The 23281-nt window shown below is 33.6% G+C and overlaps 1 protein-coding gene across 6 annotated transcripts in view; it reads right to left on the bottom strand.

The window, feature by feature from the left end:
• LOC136971740 (potassium voltage-gated channel subfamily H member 6-like) overlaps window positions 1–23281 on the bottom strand; it is a 151353-nt gene that overhangs the window by 51461 nt on the left and 76611 nt on the right. For all 6 annotated transcript variants that reach the window (XM_067266235.1, XM_067266237.1, XM_067266236.1 and 3 more), the window contains 2 exons: window positions 9298–9376; window positions 1671–1895 (listed from right to left, as the gene is read on the bottom strand). In XM_067266235.1, coding sequence (XP_067122336.1) covers window positions 1671–1895; window positions 9298–9376 — 304 coding nt within the window. The remainder of the gene's footprint in view (window positions 1–1670; window positions 1896–9297; window positions 9377–23281) is intronic.

Here is a 23281-nt window from a genome sequence, read left to right as displayed (position 1 = left end):
ACTTAACACCTTACTCTTGCCGAGAAAAATATATTTATTTGCAACAAACAAACAAGTTTGTTTGTTGCAAATAAATATATTTTTCTCGGCAAGAGTAAGGTGTTAAGTACGTATATCTATGATTTGCTGAGTACTTTATAATATTAATCTATCCCAGATTTACATATTCGAAACTCAATAATTCGAAGTTGTGATTATTTCGTCCTTTGAACTTCAAACTAACGACATTTCCTGTATTAATTTTCAGTGACCTTCAATGAATTTCTAACGAAGAATCTGCATCCTCATATTCGTGGAAGATTGTTTACTGTTGCAAGGGATTTGGTAACTTTTCATTGATAATGAAGACTGACACATTGATCATCAATGAGGAATATTTAACACAGTCATTCATAACAAATTATTTCACATATGCAAGTGGATTGCTATAGCAGCCTATTGCAGTCACAAATTATAATATTGGATGTATACCTTCATAGTTGCCAACCATCAGCATTTTGTATGGTCTGTCAGTGGACAAATCACTTTTCCCTTTTGTCAGTGTTTTTAAAGAATTTAATGATATCACATAAATGCTTTATTTAACAAGTCTGACACCAATATATACGCTGAAGACATTGTATGTATTTTATTACGAACAACTGAAACAAACCAGAACGACGTTCTCAGATTCCTTCAATTGGGAAAGAATCAAGACTGATATTTTTATATATGTATGTTGGTATGCAATGCCATGGAGTGAATATTTATTCCTATTATTCATTTCTGTTCAACATTTTACGATAATGTTCATTTTATTTTAAAAATAAATCTTTCAGACACCAAAATCAAGCTATATTAATTGTGTTACTATCACCCCGACATCAAGGACTAAAGCAACATTAATGTTTTTTAAAGAACGTTCTTAATAATAATTACCATCGATAGTTGTAAACTAATTTTAATTATGTTAACAAAGCTACATAGAACATTTAAAACAATTTTATTTGCTCCTTGTAAAACATGAAACAAATAAAAAAAATACAAAGTGCAAAACGTTACTTTTGTCTCCAGTCTCTCCTACTGTAACAAACGAAAAGATTAACAAATCAAAGCATTGCACAAAAGGCATATAAAGGAGGTACTTGTCATGCAATATCAAGATTTGTGACACATCATAAATCTACACCTGCATTTATATGTCTTGTAAAATATTTGACCTTTTTAATGTTATGATGTTAAAGAGTATAAAGCTATTGCCATACTCTTGACAGTGTTTATGGTAATAGCTTTATATAATACTCAGAGATAAATACTTTTAATAAACAAAATTTAATGTTAATATAAGCATTGTGCAATATCAACATTAATAAAGAATTTTTTCGCTTTTTATGCTGTCAGCATTTTTATTCAAATATCAGTGTTTTTCTACCAACGTCCCAGCTGTTCCCCATTCTTAAGGTTGGCATGTAATTACAGTACCTTTTAAATTTTATAAGTAGACTATATACAAATTAAAGTTACCATATTTTGTTATATTTATAATACAACAAGCATATGGTTTAAATTATTAATATAAAAAAATGTGTTTAAAGTTTATTATTGTACAATACACTAGGTAGTCTCGTGATATTGTTGTATAACAATTAATGAACTTAATAAATTTTAAAATATAATAAATATATTAATACCTGCTATAGAATTAAATGGTCCCGAAACATTTTTCTGTGCAAAATCAACATTGGCAGGAGTCACATCTAACCCAGCTTTATCTGGTGAAAATTCCAGGATACCTGTTCCACTATACCTCCTATCTTCATCACTATAACCAGTACCGTCATCTGTCGATAGTTGACGACCCATTCTACGTTTCCGTCTAGGTCTAGGATACTGATATGCATGTTTCCTTGGATCCTCTAATTAAAATAAAAATTGATAAAAATTAAATTATTAAATTTGAAGGTATTTCACTGTTTGATTAAATATAATCAGATTAATCTGAAAAATTACTAACTGATGATGATGATAACATTTACGTATTCCTTTTTATATCAAGTTTCTGATTTAAAATATAATTTTTTCTTTAAGAATTTTGTATTTTTATTTTAACTAACCTGTTTATTAAAACAGGACCTTCAGATATTTCTTTTCAATTTTGTATTATACGAATCAAGCCACGATTGAAAATAATTGTTCTTTTATATGTATCAGTGGCGTGCTGTCATTGGAAGCGATGGAAGCGCCGATTCCACCTTTCAATGACCTTCCCTTGTATTTTATAAAATATAAATTTTCATATTTTAACATACTTTGCATTAATTAAAATTAGTATTTTATTATAACTGCAATATGTATCTTTTACACATTTATCGTTTTTTTCACATGTAGTATAGAAGATTGCTATTGTATATTCGAATAATTCAGTGGCAGAAGGAATGTCGAAACCGGGTCAGTTTCCAATCAGCCAGATTATATAGGCATTGGCACATGCGGTTTACAGAGCACCAACCTCACCCGGTTTAGCTGGTAGAAGCGACACACGCATAAAGCATCTAATTTTATATCCCGGACCGGTTCTGAGCTGTTAGCCGCCTGCCTGTCATCTTCCAAGCAGCCAGATTATAGGCATTGGCGCATGCGCTTTACAGAGCACCAACGTCACCCGGTGTAGCTGATGGATGCTTCACACATAAAGCTTCTAATTTTATATCCCGGACCGATTGTGGGCTGTTAGCCGCCTGCCTGTCATCTTCCAAGCAGCCAGATTATAGGCATTGGCGCATGCGCTTTACAGAGCACCAACGTCACCCGGTGTAGCTGATGGATGCTTCACACATAAAGCTTCTAATTTTATATCCCGGACCGGTTGTGGGCTGTTAGCCGCCTGCCTGCTAGATATTCGGCCGCCCTCGTCCGATTATGTGAATCACAAGTAGACTACATCAACGGCGGGCAACCCCCCGGCTCGCAAGCCAGCTACGGCTCCCAAAAAGTTTCTATCCGGCCCGCGAGATCTTTAATAGATTATTAAATTGGAAAAATAACTACTTAATAGTTATTTTTCCAATTCTTTGTAATTTTCGAAAACGATAAGAGAAATAAATGTAGTAATTAACTTTTTATTTATTTATTTCATATTTGCAGACTTAAAAAATTACGAGTCACAAGAAGGCGTCAATTAACTACTATGGCCCGCGGAAAAAAACGTAAAATTTATTCTGGCCCATGTTATAAAAAAGGTTGTCCACCCTAGACTAGATTTATAACTTAACCAAACCGATAGGAGTTTACTGGCATGTTTTTATGATAGTTCTGTATAGTTGACAGGAATTTAAAAAAAATCCATTAAAATATTTGATATATTTATTCTGCGTTTATTCCGCTCTCCCATCTTATATTACTTACGGATTTCAATGTTAAACCGGTGATATTACGATTATAGTACATCCCATCTGTAAGGGGATGCAGAAAAAACGTGTACAATTCTAGTACAGTGTTAAAAAATTAACTGTTACTTTGGCAACATTTACAACCAAATTTAATGAATGAGACGTACAATGGTACAAAAAAAGCTCTAGAATTTATTTTCCTTATATTTACGATTTATGTATCGGTTGTCATAAAAATTTCTTTCCACTTCTTTCCCAAGACTACAGATATTCAAATACAAATAACCGGTTTCAACTTATTTCTACTTAAGAAGTAGTTAAATAATTAAGCGATTAGGGAATTAAAAACATAAGTAAAACCCCGATGAAAGAGCCGAAATTTTACTTAAACAAAAGCTTAACTGAACCAATCTCTTGCCGAGTATAGTGGGGTCTGTTCTCTTCATAATATTAGATGTAATAAAGACAAATTTTTCCAGTTCAATGAGAGTGACCGAAAAGTTGTAAATTTTGGAAATTTCCGTGAACACTTGGTCCTAAAACGAATTAGTTAGAAAATGAAAGACAGACAATCTGTTAAGTTTAACATATCTTGATTTTTACAGCTATGGCGAGAAACGTTTAAAATCTACAACAACCCTGTCGCGTCCTTTGATATATACTAGTAATGCGACAAAAAAGGCATTTGACATTGACCGGTATCGGCACCCTCGGGATTTGGCACGCACACACCTACCTGGACCGTCTCTGATTCCATTCATTAGCCACTGGTAGGGAGCTATTTCACTAACTTGTAAGTGGATTGTTTTAAGATTTAAAAAGTAAAGAATATTTTGTTATTTTTATGTACGTTTCTTCACAAAGTTATATTTAATTATAAGTTTCTTTAAAAGTATATTCATACAATTGAAGAATTTTTTGTACTAGGTATGTATATTCATCACACATTTTGTTTTACTAAGTAAGTTTTTCTGATAATTTTAATTTTAGCCCTTATATCGTGGCTAGTGATTCAAAAACTTTTTTAAAAAAGTTTTGGCTCAAGACCATATAATGAAAAAGAAAACATTATTAAAAGAGAGGGACCACTGCCTAAATTAAATATAAATACGTCGACAAAAAAATTTCGACATTTTGACGATAAAATTTATGACGAATGACGATTCTTTCGTAAAATTAAAGCAATTTGGAAATCAAAATAGAATAGAATTTAACATTGGTAGACAATACAAAATAAATATTGAAAATTATAACGAGATAATTACGATTAATAGATATATCTAAATTAATCAATGTTATATGTTTTTTCTCAAAGCAAGAATTGGCATTTAGAGGGCACAGGGAATTTATTGAATCTAATAACGGAGGTAATTATATTGAACTTTCTTATTTATTAAGTACGTCGGATAATCTATTAAAAATACATTTAAAGAAGTATACGGTTTTTACTGGCTTATCGAACAAACGAATACGAATGGGTCTTGACGCGCAATTAATTGATTGCCCCTGTAAGTCGGCTTCTTACAGAAACACAGCTTCCCTATCATCCAATGTCACGGCACGCCACTGATATGTATCGATATCAATTAAAACTGAAAAATTTTGTCAGTAGCTGAATGAATCTTAATTGTTTTTCAAATTCTTTGACATTTATTTAAAATTCAAATACATTAATGAGATTAAAAATTTAATTCTTGTCGTTTATAGCAGAATATATTCATGAAATATAAATTCAAAAAATGGAAATATTATTGGGTTGCAATTTGAAAAAATTGTAGACCTATAAATTTCCACTGTCGTCTATCTGTCTTTCCTTAACCTGAAGAATACAGTAGGAGTTAGACAGATGAAAGACGAGACCGGTTATGGAAACACTAGGGGCAGGAGACCCCGATTAACTATATACAAACTTCTGATACTAACCGGAAGTTATATTATTTCAATTCAAAAAATTTCCCCTGAAGGGAGTTAGATAGATAACCTGTATGACTCTACTCTTAAAACAGAAAGTATGGTGTACAGCGGCAAGTCACTATTAATTTCAAGTGGAGAGAATATATTTTAAATTAAATAAATTAAAATTATTATTAAAAATTGCAGCCCGGCATTGTGATGATGTCACAATAAATAATTGCTCATTTTATCAATATTTTAAATGAATGTATAGTACATATGTGTGTATATTCATATTTTCTTCTTTTATGTTATTGTTACTTTTTATTTTCGAATTATTGTTAGTCTTGGGTAAATTGTGAAAGATTTGGAAATCAACTGTCTTTTTGTCATTTCCTATTGAGTGTAACAAATAAATTCAAACTGAAAAATAAATGTATCAATCTCACTGTCAGTTGAAGATTTATTCTATATGCTTATGATTTCTTTTGAATGGCTAATTAGAGTTTATACCTATATTACAGTAGCCTTTTAAAATAGATTATATATAATTGTTTATAATTTCATATTCTGTTATGTTATATATATTAATTTTATCAATGTTAAATAAACTGATGACTAAAACTGACTTTTAAGCATTTTTTAAAATTAATTATTTAGTAATCGAAATTTAGTAGTATCTATTTTATTATACAGTCAAGTCTGCTTAAGAAAACACCCTCAGGATTGCTGCATTGTGCACTTTTATTCAAGTAATAACAGGGATTACTTTTCAGTTCTCTACTTTTTCATGTTATAGGAGTTCTGTGTAACTTATAATACATTCGGAAATGTTAAAATTTATTAACACCTAATTTTACCGTATACTTACATATTAGTTTACATTCTTATATCAACAATTTTATTGTTCTATCAAATAATCAGTATACACAGTTTATTTACCAGTCACATTACTTTTACTTTTTCCCCAGACATGGATTATGATACCCAGCTGAAGAGATGTAAACGTCCTTGCTATAAAATTTTTGAATGTTCTCTAATGGACATACAGTATAAAAATAAATAAGTACAGTACCATTATTAGTATACAAAAATAAATTTTAAAGTACAGTACCACTTTGAAGGGAGGTCATGTGGCCTATGAAATTGCTCCTCACTGGCACAATTGCAGTTGTGAATGGCACTATTGGGATCTTAAGAGTTGTAGAGTATCCCCAAGAGAGCGTAAAAGTCAAAAGAACCATACCCCTGCATGTGACCCGTCGCGAGATATAGTCCTCGAAATAGGCCCATGATCGGGAATCATGCCCAATAGTTAGACTATTGCATTTAACTATTCAGACTAGGTGACTATGCTGGCTTTTAATAGCCTATTTGACTATTTGTAGAGTACTTGATGATGCAGAAGAATCTTCTAACGGATCACTCGGCCGCCAAATATCATCCGTTGTTCCGAGAATCCATTATATCGTAAACAACAAATTACCCGGACATCCAGGAAAATAACCCGTTATTCAAAAATATTCCGTTTTTAACACCTATATATAAGAAATACCAATACTTGAAATTATTTGGTCTCTTCAGATCTCTATTCCTTATCCTATAGAAATACATGTTTGTAACATACAATCATATACGGCATAATATACACGTATGTTGTGAGGTTCCAGATCGGGACCAAACCCAGAAAAACGTACATAAAATTTGAAAAAAATGTGATCGTAATAGAAATTATTAATGAAAGAATGTATAGAATAAAAGCGTGGCGACGAGGAGAAATGGTTGATAGGAAAAAAAAAACAAATGAATATTGTAAACACGTCCAGAAGAATTAAAATGTGATGAAAGTCACGAGTGCAAGAAGAGTGCAGACAAAGATTTTACAAGTGCTCGCTCGGAAGAGTGAATCCTGACAGTCCCGGGACAGTCGTAACTACGACGAAGCGGTAAAATAGAATGAACTTTAGATAAATAAGTTTTAAATTTATGGATGAGAGAATGTAACGGAATCGTCAAAATTCTTGATTGTCATATCAAAACATAATACGAGAAAGAGGAATAAGGGTCAATAAACGGAGTCAAAATAAGATATCAAATTGTAAGCGGACGATCGACCGTTCCCGCGTCCTAATCTGAGTTTTGTTACACCCAAAAACGGAAGGTGATTTACTTCTTAGTTTAAAAATGTGGTCAATAAATACACCTAAAAGTCATATTAATTACATATGCTACTTATTTCAAATAATTATTTGTAACCATCAAAGAGTTAGTATAAACTGTAGGCCTACTGATATTAATTTAACGTCCCGCTTTTGCGTCCAAGAACGTATATAAAAATAACATTAAATCTTTACTTTTTAAATCTTAAAACAACAATCCACTTAGTCTAATAGCTCCCTACCAGTGGCTAATGGATGGAATCGTTGGAAGTGTTATACGATATTTTGGTGTGTAGCATCCACCAGCTAAACCACCTCTGTAAAGCATACGCGCGAATGCCTGTAATCTGGCTACTTTACACGATTGACATATTTTCGTCGTGGAAGCTGTCCCGTATTCGACAATACGGTGCTTCCGTTGGGAATATGCATATACGAATTTATATTCAAATATACAATAGCAATCTTATCATTTGTATTTCGTATGTATAGAAATTTGTAATAAAATACATAATACGATTATAATAAAATATTAATTTTAATTAATTCAAAGTAAGTTCAAATATGAAAATAATCGCACGATATGTATTTATATTTTAGAAAATACAAGGAAAGCGGCACTTCCAGAGCTTCCATAGACGGCACGCCACTGTCGTATTTATAGAAAACAGGCCAATTGAACGTTTCACCAAATCTCAACAAAAACTATAGTTTAGATAGGGCTGTTCCTTTTCCCTGCTTTTCCCTTTACTGTATGATGAATTCCTACCCGCAAGCACAAAAGGAACATTTTCCATGCTCATCATGTGTTTGGCCATGACCACGATGGGGACGACCTGGTTGTAAAGGATATCGAGCATAGACATCCCCAAAAATTCCTGTGGTTTTGACTGCCCGGATTTGATCCTGGGTCCCCAGAGTAGTATGCTGATACCTTTAACTGCTTTGGTTATCTGACTATCGTGGTTATTGAGCAGCCACCAGTCTTGTCATTATCATAATCACCAAGGAAAGGAACATATATTCCAGAGTTTGTAAATTTTCTTTTGCTCATAACTTTTCAAGTTGTCAGTTTTTTCACACTGTTTAAATTGTAGGATTAATAAAAAGAAAAAAAACTTGCTTGATCTGCCAAGATGGAATACCTATTGGAAAGACTTTAATGGAAAATTTGTCCCTATTTATAATGAAGAAAACCCAGAAAATTCCATGTGACCAGTCCATTGATGAGGTGCAAACCTATCAGGTTCAGTAGTTTTATTCATTTATTAGTATTCAGTTTTTTATTTAGTAGTTTGTTTGGAATTTGTCACTCTGAAAGTTGGCAACCCTATATACAGATAATTATAACACAGTTGATCCTATTTAAGAGAGCACTAAATAAGGAAGCAATTTGCTTAAGAGAACAATCTTTCATGTTCCCAGTTTACATCCCTATGTTTTACATTAGCAGAACTCCTATTAACAGAGCACTACTGGATAGTAGAGCAGCCCATTTAAACAAGTTTCATCTTCGTGAAATTTTTAAAGCCGTCCATATAGCGGAGCACTATTCTAGGAAAGATTTTAATGATATATCTTTAAAAATTATAAAAAAGGAAGTATCAACTTCTCACGAGGAAAAAAGGATAAGCTAAAAGAACTCATACGAAGCATCTTATTCATTTTTCAGAACATTTCTAAACAGTTTGTTTTTCAAAGAATTTTTAAAAATCAATTTAAAATTTTTTTAAGTAAGGGCAATTTTTAAATTAATGTCTGTAAAAATTCTTCAGCTCTAATTATATTATTATTACCACAACTACATAATATTTGGATATAATAAATCAACTAATAATTATTCAGTATTCTGTATAAAAGGAAAAACTATTACTTACCATCTTCTGTTGAACTAGGCTGTCGACATAGCATTTGTTTTGAGCGAAATAAATCCGGATCAACTCCAGCCTGATCCTCCTATTTAAATATAATTAAACTTTATTAATTTTAATAAAGCTGGCAAGGAAGAAAATCTGATAATTTTTAATTGTAATACTTAAATAATAACAAGAGCTCAGAGAAGTAATTCAGTTGGATTAGTATAAATTTCTCTCCTTGAAAAAATATATTTAAGTTTAAAACCTAAGCTAAGTTATAAAACAACTAGCTTAGTTAAAATCGTGTGTGGAGTCATTTATGAAACTTTATTTTTTAATAATTAAAAATATTATTTTTTATAAGCCTTTTGCTTTTTTATAAGGATAGGCATGCATTTTTAAAGCATTTATAACCAATAATAAGTAAAATTTCCATTAAGTCTGACTCCATTCGAGATACTTGATCTCCTCTATCTCCTCTTTGACCTTTAATTACCAAAATTTAATAGAATTAATGTCCCATTTATACAAATAACCATGTCAAGTTGTAAATGATGCAACTTGACATGGTTAAGGTCATAGGCCCTTCTCTAATACCGAATAACAACAGATGGAGTGCTATAAAACATTGGAGATCCCATCAAAAACACTCTATAAAAATAATAGGATCAAAATTAAGTCATTTTTTATTTTTCATAGATTTTCAGAAACTTTATAAAAAAAAGTAAGCTTTATAAAAAAATCTAAAGCTTTCTCGCGACTAGCTGATAAAGAAACACCAGGCATTTCAGGTTTAGAGCACTTTTCGATATGTTGCGCGTTATGAAATAGAAGATGACAATCAGTGGCGTGCCGTCATTGGAAGCGATGGAAGCGCCGCTTCCACCTTTCAATGACCTTCCCTTGTATTTTATAAAATATAAATTTTCATATTTTAACGTACTTTGAATTAATTAAAATTAATATTTTATTATAACTGCATTATGTATCTTTTACAAATTTCTATACTACATGTGAAAAAAACGATAAGATTGCTATTGTATATTCGAATAATTCAGTGGCGGAAGGAATGTCGAAACCGGGTCAGTTTCCAATCAGCCAGATTATATAGGCATTAGCACATGCGGTTTACAGTGCACCAACCTCACCCGGTTTAGCTGGTAGAAGTGACACACGCGTAAAGAGTCCGACTATATATCCTGGAGCGGTTGTGGGCTGTTAGCCGCCTGCTAGATATTCGGCCACCCTCGCCCGATTATGTGAATCATGAGCAGACTAGATCAACGGCGGGCAACTCCCGGCCCGCGGGCCAGCTACGGCTGGCAAAAAGTTTCTATCCGGCCCGCGAGATCTTTAATAGATTATTAAATTGGAAAAATAACTAATTAATAGTTATTTTTCCAATTCTTTGTAATTTTCGAAAACGATAAGAGAAATAAATGTAGTAATTAACTTTTTATTTATTTATTTCATATTTGCAGGCTTAAAAAATTAAGAGTCGCAAGAACGCGCCAATTAACTACTACGGCCCGCGGAAAAAACGTAAAATTTATTCTGGCCCACGTTATAAAAAAGGTTGCCCACCCTTTTTTTTTTTTTTTTTGTAACTCTTTCCGCCCAGTGGGCACTAAGAGGGCCTCTTATAGCAAGCCCATTATGGGTTCGGCCAGGCCCACAATGGGGCGGCCGGGTGGTGAGGGACAGGTTGCCCACCCTAGACTAGATTTATAACTTAACCAAACCGATAGGAATTTACTGGCATGTTTTTATGATAGTTTTGTATAGTTGACAGGAGTTAAAAAAAATCCATTAAAATATTTTATATATTTATTCCGCGTTTATTCCGCTCACCCATCTCATATTACTTACGAATTTCAATGTTAAACCGGTGATATTACGATTTAGTACGTCCCATCTGTAAGGGGATGCAGAAAAACGTGTAAAATTCTAGTACAGTGTTAAAAATTAACTGTTACTTTGGCACCATCATTTACAATCAAATTTCATGAATGAGACGTACAATGGTACCAAAAAAAGCTCTAGAATTTATTTTCCTTATATTTACGATTTATGTATCGGTTGTCATAAAAATTTCTTTCCACTTCTTTCCCAAGACTACAGATATTCGAGTACAAAGTAATCGGTTTCAACTTATTACTACTTAAGTAGTAGTTAAATAATTAAGCGATTAGGGAATTAGAAACATAAATAAAACCCCAATGAAAGAGCCGAAATTTTACTTAAACAGAAGCTTAACCGAACCAATCTCTTGCCAAGTACAGTGGGGTCTGTTCTCTTCGTAATATTAGATGTAATAAAGACAGAAATTTTTCCAGTTCAATGAGAGTGACCGAAAAGTTGTAAATTTTGGAAATTTCCGTGAACACTCGGTCATAAAACGAATTAGTTAGAAAACGAACGAGGACAATCTGTTAAGTTTAACATATCTTGATTTTTACAGCTATGGTGAGAAACGTTTAAAATTTACAGCAGCCCTGTGGCGTCCTTTGAGATATACTAGTGATGCGACAAAAGAGGCATTTGACATTGACCGGTATCGGCACCCTCGGGATTTGGCACGCACACACCTACCTGGACCGTCTCTGATTCCATTCATTAGCCACTCGTAGGGAGCTGTTTCAGTAAGTGGATTGTTTTAAGATTTAAAAAGTAAAGAATATTTTGTTATTTTTATGTACGTTTCTTCACAAAGTTATATTTAATTATAAGTTTCTTTAAAAGTATATTCATACAATTGACGAATTTTTTGTACTAGGTAAGTAAATTCATCACACATTTTGTTTTACCAAGTAAGTTTTTCTGATAATTTTAATTCTAGCCCTTATATCGTGGCTAGTGATTCAAAAATTTATTTTAAAAAAGTTTTGGTTCAAGACCGTATAATGAAAAAGAAAACATTATTAAAAGAGAAAGACCAATGCCTAAATTAAATATAATACGTCGCCAAAAAAATTTCGACATTTTGACGATAAAATTCGTGACGAATGACGATTCTTTCGTAAAATTAAAGCAATTTGGAAATCAAAATAGAATAGAATTTAACATTGGTAGACAATACAAAATAAATATTGAAAATTATAACGAGATAATTACGATTAATAGATATATCTAAATTAATCAATGTTATATGTTTTTTCTCAAAGCAAGAATTGGCATTTAGAGGGCGTAAGGAATTTATTGAATCTAATAACGGAGGTAATTATATTGAACTTTCTTATTTATTAAGTACGTCGGATAATCTATTAAAAATACATTTAAAGAAGTATACGGTTTTTACTGGCTTATCGAACAAACGAATACGAACGGACCCTGACGCGCAATTAATTGATTGCCCCTGTAAGTCGGCTTCTCACAGAAACACAGCTTCCCTATCATCAAATGTCACGGCACGCCACTGATGACAATTATATGGTTGAAGAAAATTTTTGTAAAATTTGCCGCAGTAAAATTTTAATTAGTTTATATGACGTATAAATGGGGTTAACTCTTTCATTCATTATACACACGGATCAAATTTCACTGCAGCATATTGTATTTCTAACAGACTGCCTGGAAAAAACCAAGCCACAACCGAAAATCAAATTTTTGTAAGAGAATAGAATTGACACATCTTATCTATTTAGTCAAAGATATAATTGAAGCAATGCAGACTAGAAAGACAGGCCTCGGTGTGCCATGTGTAATCAAAGTACAGTAGAGCATCGATTATCCGACTTAATTAGGGACTGGGGTTGGTCGGATAACTGAAAAGTCGGATAGCCGAAAATTATGAAAAAATACATTATTAGTATAGTGTATTAGGCCTGGTTTAAATACTAGCCTCCCTTTCATGGTCGAGCCAGTGCTGCCAGCTAAAACATGCAAAAATTTAACAAAAATAATATTAAAGTAGCCAAGACATAACCAAATACTGTAGCGCCACATCACTAGCGGACATTTGAATTTGCCGACTAGAACGCGGTCGGTTAACCAATAAGTCGGTTAATCGATGCTGTACTGTACTGCAAAAAGAAAAAAATCTTATTCTTACTGAGTCGTATCAATTCCATGTAATAAACATCAGAAATTACTGGAGGAAAGAAAGTTACATATTTTGGACTAATAACTTTTATCTAATCAGTATTCATATTTAGCTACAACATATAACGCATGCATTTTTGTATATAATGAAACTTTCATATAAATATTAATATTTGGTTATGAAGTAAGTAAAATTCTTATTGTTCAGTTATAGATGTCGTCGATGTAGTCCACATTCATTTTTGATCATCTGACCAACCTTATTAATTTTAGTTTCGTCTGACAATACAATCATCTTCAAATCTTCTAAGGTCTAGCGATTTGCAGAGTAAAGAGGTCTCCGTTTATGTGATTTAGTAAGTTCAGGCTTCCTAGGCTTAACTCTAGCTTTCTAATTGTTGGGCTGCAATTTGAAAAAATTGTACACCTATAAATTTCGGTTAATGTTACCTATGGTTCCAAAATGGCAGCTCGTCTGATTCTAGCAAATAGAAGAAAAGAAACAGTGGGGACGCACGTTCTAACCTAACCTATTCTAATAAATTACCATAATTATTACCAACAAAATTATTAGAGTAGGTTAGGTTAGGTTAGAACGTGCGTCCCCACTGTTTCCTTTCTTCTATTTGCTGGAATCAGAGACGAGTGGCCATTTTGGAACCATAGGTAACATTAACCTAAATTTCCTCTATATACCGTTTTCAATCTCGAGAACAATGTTAGATAGATGAAAGTCAAGACCAAATATGAAACGAATAGATAAAGGAGGGCCCGATTAACTATATACGAAATTCTGATACAAATCAGAAGTCATATTCTTTCAATTAAAAATTTTCCCCTGAAAAAAGTTTGATAATAACCGGCATGACTCTATTGCTAACAGGAAAAGTGTGATGTAGGCCTACAGGGGCAAGACACTACTTCTGAAATAGAAAGCATATATTTTAAATTAAATTTAAAAAATATTATTAAAAATTGTAGCCCAGCATTTTGACGATGTCACAATAGATAATTGCTCATTATGTTTTAGACTTCTGCGAATAGTTGAAGTACTCACTTCTATTTCTAAGCCATCTTTCAAGTCTCTTTTTATCTGTGATGATCTGTCGCAACGTCAATTTGTTATCAAACTACAGAGTATCTTTCTGTTTGGGCGCTCAATACCTTCTTCCTGACAGGTGATGTGGCAGCTCAGTATTCTTTATTCTCGACACATTCCAACGTCCAGCACCAGTTTCTACAGCTATTTACTTAACAGATCATCCTTTCAGCAGATTCAAAATATGAAGTTTCTTCTCAGTCGATAGCTTCCTCATGCTGATACAGATAAAACATCTCATTTGCTTATTTACAGGCAGACATCTTGTTAATAGGCACAAAATTATGATGTTTAACTTTGTTGTCATAACAAATTAATTTATGCGTAAAAATCCTTCCAATGCAACTATAGAAATTACATATCATAGCTATTTTAAAAATATGAAAATTTTTTGATTTGGTATTATTATGCAAATTTTGTAACATTCTTACATCTGATTTTTTTCTTTTCCTTTTATTTGTACATTTCTAATAGTTTTTATTATTTTTCTGATCAAAAAATGTTCAAAGTTTGAGAGGATTTTGACGTTCTCTGCGCAAGTATATAAGTTATTCTAGTCTTTTCACTGGTCAAGTTTAATTTGAATTTTTGTCACGAATATCAGCTTGATTAAGGTACTTTATCCTTTACTGCAAATGAGCAGTAAAGGAAAAATAAAATTACGTTGCCAAAGTTCCATATTAGGACCTGATAGGCTATAGATTTCTTATGACTGAAATAAAGTATTGTACAAACGACTCAATAATTCGTCAAATATTGACAAAGACATGCGAAAATAATTTAAAAATTTGTTTTGCTTTGTCTTATTAAATAAAGTAGAAAATGTTCCGACCAACCTTTTTTCTATATTTACCTTATGTACCCAGTGAATTATTTGACTATTTTTCATTTATGTAATAAATATAGACAGATAGCGCGTTTTCTCCGGTTCATCATGAACTACTGTTTCAACAAAGTATATATATATATATATATATAAACTAATTCGAAATAAATGTCGCATGCACTGTTTGTAAGTAGACAAGGTTAGCTACTGTGCTTAGATACGACGCCGTGGATAGCCACGATAAAAGTATCACACCAGATTGTATGAAAGCGGTCTTAACAACATTTTATTCTATATGCATATACAGTATTGTAAAAATAAATAAACCATGTTATGGAAAAATAATTGTTTTAAATCCCTTAGAAACACTTTAATATCTTATGCATGGGCCTGACAGTAAAGTCCTGTTTTACACAAGATTGATATATGCGAATTTGTGTTTTTGTGGATGGTGAATAATTAGGTTGCCCACTCCAATTCCTGTCCGAGGCAAAAAAGCTGGTTTAGTGGGATTTAGCGACAAGAGACAAAGTTGGGAGTCTGGAAGATCTGTTTTGGTCTCACCTATCAGGCGACTGGTACTTTCTTGTTCTGGCAAGTGATTTTCAATGAGTGTCAGCACGTCCTGGGTTTTATAGTGGACTCCCAAAGTGTTCATCATTCACTCAGTGAGACTGCTACTAATAGGTTTCTATAAAGACCTTTCATTTTTAGATAGGATAAAAGATGAGATAGGATATATGATAGTAATTGCTTGGTTTTGTTTGGTTCTACCAAACAAAACCAACAGAAGTGAAAACACGTTACACTGTATCTTGTGTCACTTGATAGGGATGCTGCTGGAACGTAGTAGAGTCGGTCTGTTTTGGCAGTGTGACCCATATCCTCCTGCTTGTAGAGGTCCTTTGTTGTTGCTTGCAGCAAGACGGCTGTTTGCTTGTTGCACTCGGTGGTGTTGGCAGGCTCTTTTCAGTTCCTTCTCGCAGGTGTTATCTGATAAGGGTGTTGCTGAAACGTGTAGGATCTCTATGCCTCAGTAAACTATCCTGAGTTGCTTGCTTGAGACAGCATTTGCATTTGCTTGTAGCAAGATAACTTTATGCTTGCTGCACTGCAAAAGTAATCTCTGGGACCAATTGTTCCTTGTGAATGTCCCCATACAGGTACCATTTGACAAGGGCATTGCTGACACTTGGTAGATCCTATCAAGTTTCAGTAAATTTGGTACTCAGTAAACTTGGTAGGATCTATCAAGTGTCAGCAGGGGCAGTGTTCTAAAAAAGCTTATCTTTTAAACTCTAAGACACTTTTTGCAAATTAGTAGATCCTACCAAGTTTCAGTAGTGCTCTTATCAAGTGATATAAAGCTGTTTTGTCACCCCAAACAATCCCCTTGTTTGCAATGGTGTCCACACATTGCCACCAGCAAGATGATGTCTTGTTTACCATTCCACAGCTGCCAGCCCCCAGCACCTTGATTCCTTGCAACTGTTCGTAACGGAAGCATCTTGCCTGCTCGTTGTGAGTTTTGTTGCATGCAACTAGGTCACTTCTCACCTGGTGTGCCACTTTAAGCCTTTGTCATTTCAAGCACCTGGAAATGAGAACCTGGGTTCAGCGTCCTCAAAAGCCTACCCTCTAAAACCTAAGACATTTTTTGCAAATTATCGTATTCTCCCTGGTGGCATGGGTCGATGTTTCAATGCTAAAAGAGAAGACAAATGCAGTTTCTCATGCCTAACATTCTCAATAACTTCCCCTCTGGTAAAAGTGAGGCAGTTTCTCAGAAGAAAGAAAGAGATTTTACACCAAGGTGAATTATAAGATCTCACTATTTGTAATTTGTCGTTATGAATGGTTGTCAAAGTATTTCTGCAGCATATGGCTAATATCTCAATGTTTTAGCTGCTTAAAGGTCTATTACGCACTAGACTGATTATGAACTGGAGAACTGGAAATAGGAAGAATATATATAGACCTATATCCTATATATTACCCAATCACAAATACAAAAACTCACACTAATAGTGCATGAACCTTAATTTCAATAATTCTATAAGGATAACACTTTGCGCCATGCATGACATCTGCCACTACCATTCTCAATTTTGGCGCGCAACTCTCGCACTCGCAATCGGACAATTCAAAAATCGACCGCAGCTCCGTAAGCAAAAATAAATTTACATATCCTAATAGAGTTGAGATAACAAAAGTAACCAGCGAGACTGGGGTGACCCTGGCCAGGAGACTATTTAAATGGATATTTAAATGAATTTGAAAGTGAGCTTTTAAAAACTTCACCACAACTGGTTTGTCTCAGCAGCAGACTACCAGTTGTGAAAAGTCGATCCTGAAGTGAGAGCTCACTTCAGGATCGGCTTCTCCACGCAACTCCGTCTTGTTGGAATATGTTCTCCTTGCATGTCCAGGGTTGAAATGAGAAACAATGACAGTGTGCGAGACACTTTGAAAAGCATGTAAATCCTGTCAAACTGATGGTGGAAATTAAGAATGTCTGCCAAGTTTGCGGAAAAAGTGTCATGCTGAAAGTTTCCAAAGAACAGGACAAGTACTGCAGAAAAAATTGACAGATGTATCCCTAATGCTGAAGGAGGCGATCATTTGTCGACCTTCTGTAAACGTTTTCGTATTCAGGGAAGTATTCGAAAAGTAATATGTAATATATATATATATATGTATAAAAGAAATTCAAAAATCCTTAATCCTTTCACAAATGAATTTTGTAAAGTTAAGAAAGTAGAGTTGAATAGCATTTATGAAAATATTTAGAGATTTTATTCAGCATGAATGAGATTTAAAATTCTAATGACCATGACATTGAACTAATTGGCAATCATATTCTAATAAAATCGAATATTTAACGAGTTCTGAGTAGTAAAATATTAAATATTCACTAATATACTGTAAATGTTCAATAAATATAATGTATTTTCATCTTTTAGCGGCTTAGCCGAACAGTAAGTTATAATTGAAGTTAAATTAAAATAATGTATAATGAAGCTGGCTAATATCAGTAAATAGATAAAATAAATCTAAAAAGTATATTTTAATGCTTCATTCTTTTTAAAGTAACTTCAGAAAAAGTGTAGTTGGCAAATAAATTTAGATAATAATTCTACTTAAAGTCGAGAAACCTCTAAACTTTGGGCAATGATAACATGTAAAGTTTTTTATTATAATCTGTTATTCAGAAAGCCTGCACATAAAATATTTTTTATTTTAGTAAAAAAAAATGGAACTTCAAAAATAATGAATATCTATTCTCCATATATAATAAACAGCTAAAATCGTCACAGCACTTTTTCTGTCACAAAAAGACAAAAACAAAAATAGAAACGGCGGCACCAGGAATTGATAAATCGTCACGAAATTTTTGAACAATAAACGAGAGCACAATACAATTATTTATATAAAACTTCATATACCATGGGCTGCATGGTTTTCTCGCATCCGTCTACCTGCGGGCCGAAGCCCGAATTACACACTCATCGACATTCGTATACCCGCCGGAGAACACCATTACGAATACAGTAGATAGATACTCGTATATTGGAAATGCCATTGTTGGTGCCTTAGAAACGGATTCTATTGGGAAGTATTTTAAAATTAAAGTTTTTAATGTTGTTAACATATAAATCCTGCCGAACTGATAATGAAAATTAAGAATGTCTGCCAATGTTACAATTTAACTATCGCCTGAAGTTGTTCGATTCAGCAATGCACTTGATTTAGGCTGTAAATGACGATAACGTTTTGATCTTAACAACTGATGCAATAACATATGATAAAATCGGCAAAGTCGATGTATTCGAACACGATCTATATTACAAGCATTGCTCACAGGTTTCACCAGATAACAGAGAAAATACTTTTAAATTGTTATGAGGTAAACGTAAACAACCTGATTGCAAATGTAAAGAAAATATTCAAGAAATACCCATCACATGCGAATGATACGTTGTTTAATTCTAATTAGTGTAGAAGCTTTAAATTTAGCTAAGTTTGCAATAAACATACAAGAAATTACAGTGCGATTTAATCTATCATTAGCGATTTTAAGGATGATGCTATAAGCATTAAAATCGCCAAAGCTTTAAGGATAAGTCACTTTCGAGACAGTTAACTATGATGGTGATGGTGAGACATCCGGATGTCTGAAGCAGATAATCGTCACCCTACTGCGGGGTCGAATCCGGGCAAGTAATCTCAGGAAGTTTCATGAGCAATCTGTTCCGAATATGTCCTTTACCACCCTGACACCCCGTTGTGGGCCTAGCCAAACCCACGAGAGGTTAAGATTAAAATAGGTGTTCTTAGTGCCCACACGGCAGAAAGAGAGAAAAAGGGGAAAACTGAATAAAACGAAAATAATTTGGATTATAATTACAGATGCCAACTTTTCACTAAATTTCATCTCTAGTACGAGTATAAGGCCAGTTTGCTAAAAGATGATTTTTTAGCACGCTCCACTATAGTGGTGAAGTGCTTATGTTGGGACTTTTGTGTCTGTTATGTTCACGCGCATGCGCGAAAGGGAACTGAACCTTTTCGTTTATGGTCACTGTAAGCCAGTGGTTTCCAACCTGTGGGGCGCGCCCCCCTAGGGAGGCGCGAGACTGTTGCAAGGGGGGCATGCAGCTGTTTCCAAAATACCATTTTCGAATACAAACCAAAAAAGTCGAATAGGTGTCAAAAAAATGAATCAGCAAAATAGGTATACGTAATCCACAATCCTCGCCGCGAATTTTTCGGGTACAAATGCTAAAACATCCATCCATACTCTTGCTGGAACGAGAACATCTCGCTTTCGCGTTTGGAGCCGAGCGCGCTTTGAGTATTTATGAAATTAGATTGTTAGAAAAATTAAGGGGGCGCAACAATTTTTTTAAAGGGGGCGCAGGTACAAAAAGGTTGGAAACCACTGCTGTAAGCTATAGTAAAAACTACGCGGTTCTTCTGGAATCTATAAACCACATCCGTTACTGTATATTCAGTGAAAAATTCTTCTGAACTTGATTCGAAGAATTTATAAAATTTATTTTAAACAAAATTAATGTAGTCGAATCCGCATAAGGCTACGTCCTACGTGGTAGCGTTCAGCAATTGCGGGCAGAAACAATCTTTGTACGCGCGAGCGACTTCTGTCCAGAGTGGACGAGTGTTGTTTACAAGATGGCGGCGAGAAGACTTTGTCCAATGCTACTACAGAAAATATGACAAGCATTAAAACGATAAATTTTGAAAGGTAAATGTTATCACTAACTAGGTACACAACAAATATAAAGAATCTTCATAGAATAATAAGTTTAAAAAAAAGTTTTATTTTTAAAACGTTACATTTATACAAAGCCAGAAATTATTAAATTACGTAGAAGATTATTAATTAAAGTACATACAACACATATACGCAATTTATTTGTTATTCTGTTTTTATTTATCTACAAAATCAACCATTTTCTTCTTTGGAAGCGCGAGCAGTGGAAGCAGCCATCAAACTTGCTTGGTAGCTGCTTCCTGCACGCGCGAGTAGAAGCGTCATCTGGTGATCGCTGCACGCTAAACGCGGTTACTTCGGACGCGCGCATTTGCTTGAATCAGTTTGTCCTCTCCGCTTGGAAGCGCGTTCACGCCGCGGTCGTTGGACGCTGCCACATAGGACGTAGCCTAAAGCGAAGTTGAAAAATACCACAAAACTACAATTAGGAAAATACAGTAGTGCAATGTACAGTACCTCTCTGACCATCCATCACTGGCACTAAAATTGGTTTCTACTCCGAGTACCCTAGCAATTTCCATCGCCTTTTGTTTCAGTATCGGTCCCGAAACAGAAAGATTCGGTAAACGAATTTGCTTTAGCCAACCTACCAGAGCATCTTCGACATCTTTGTACGGTAATTTTCTCTGGCGTTTCGAGACAGCCGCGATGGAAATCCAAGAAAAAGTTTCTTAATTTCCTCTTTTTTTCTTCGGAATTCCCACCAATGTTCTTGAAAGGTTTTCTGTTTTGCAAATTCGGCTTGCGAAGTTTTCTTACATTCAAATTCAGAAACAATTTTATATTTTTCCTTCAGCGTAAGCGTTGTCATTTCTAACAGAAATGTGAAACGCGTGCGCAGAATCCGATTTGCATTTTCTCATGTCATGCGTTATTTGACGCATGACATGAGAAAATGCAAAATCGGATTCTGCTGTGACGTTGATATAGATTGCACCTTTTCTTTTTGTTTATCTGTTATTATTTTATATATAAAAATACATAAAATGTTAAGGAATTTTTATTAATATGCACATATTAATAAATAAGTCGACTAAACGAGTGTATGACAGCAAAACTATGTCGATTTATCCAGTGGTGACGAGTTAAACGGTGTCAAGTAAACCAGAGGTTTTTAACATTAATGCCTAGGTAAGTCGGCCGGGACCACATAAAACTGACGACTTAACCGACGTTGTCCAGTTATACCTATGACGACTTATGCGGACTCGACTGTATTTGATTCGCCCTTTGTGGAGCGTGCTATCAGATCGGCTTGACCAAACTTGTTTCCTTTGTTATAATTTAAGTTACAAAACAATTTCAATAATGTCAAAACTAAAATTAATAAAATTTATCTGAGATACAAACATCACATTATAATATTTAACAAATAATGAATTAAAATCGATATTTTTCACATAAATCTATCACATGAATAGCTAATAACACTCAGTAACAACTTTCTTAAAATAATTAATACAGCTGAACTAAAACTATTCAATTAAAACTGCCGAAGACTAAATTACTGAAATAAATTTTCACTAGCTTTTAATAGCTAGTGAAAATTACTAATTACTAATTATACCCTCTATAGAAATACTCGTTCTACTCATAATGAAACAACATTAAATAGTAACTACGTTCTCAAAACATCCATCAAAAGTCCAAAAAGTTTATAACCATAATAAAAATAAATCTCTAAATGACACGATCTAAATAAAATATCATCTTAAAGTATTCATATAATTTAGATTTAACCTTTTTCAATTAATTTCTTTAAATAAACATTACGATATATATGTCGTAGATTTGTTTTGCCGTGGAATCGTAATTTTAAGTCAGTAATTCTTAATCTTTCATAATGCCCATAACTCCTCAATTTTTGAAATGAGCTCTCGTGCCCCCATGAAAAATTTGTTGAGTGTTCTTTTTATTTAAGATAAGATCGTTTTGTCACATGCACCGGATGATCGTAATTAAACTATCCTTTGCATTTGGATTGCTAAATATCGTCCTATCTAGGGCTCTATTTAGCAGTCCAAATGCTAAAAAAATCTTTTTTAAAATCTTTAATTACTCAGATTCTATTTTTAGTTTTAAAATTTTTCCATGAACCAATTAATGTTCAATAATAAGACACCACACTTTTGAGAAATTCGGTTTAAGAATTTCAATTTACATTGCTTTATTAAGAACAATTAAATTGAAATTCGTTTTTTTTTGGATCCCCAGAAGTGTAGTCTTATTATTTAACATTAATTAGTTCATTAGAAAATTTTAACAATCAAAGCTTGTACAGTAATATTTCAGAACATTAAAAATTTAACATTTACTTAAAAAACCCCGATAGCAATGAGCAATGTGAACCTCAGCGGCCAAATGTAATTAATTTTCTGCCATGCCTATCACATGCAATGTGATACTGTCTTTCAAGGCTTCCAACTTGCAACATGTCCTTGATAAAACACACTTTTTAAGTGTCCCACAAACAAAAACACTAATTACGTTCAGGAAAACGAAGTGGCAAGGCAATCAGAACGCACGAGTCATTCTTCTATTATCAACGAAATGTTGTCGCAGAAACCGCTGTACACAGTATCAGATATGTGGAGGAGTTTCATCTGGGATGTAAGTAGTCAACTTAAAGCATTTTCGCTGTTGCAGTTGAAGTACGACAAAAGTATCAAGCATATTTTGGTATCCATGAGCCGTCACACGCCCATTGGGACGAGCTTCTTTGAAATGGTCCAAAGTTACATGT

Source organism: Centruroides vittatus, unplaced genomic scaffold (genome assembly GCF_030686945.1).
Source record: "Centruroides vittatus isolate TY-2023 unplaced genomic scaffold, ASM3068694v2 contig_2696, whole genome shotgun sequence".
Lineage (NCBI taxonomy): Eukaryota > Metazoa > Arthropoda > Arachnida > Scorpiones > Buthidae > Centruroides > Centruroides vittatus.
This window is presented reverse-complemented; position numbering and strand designations above follow the sequence as displayed.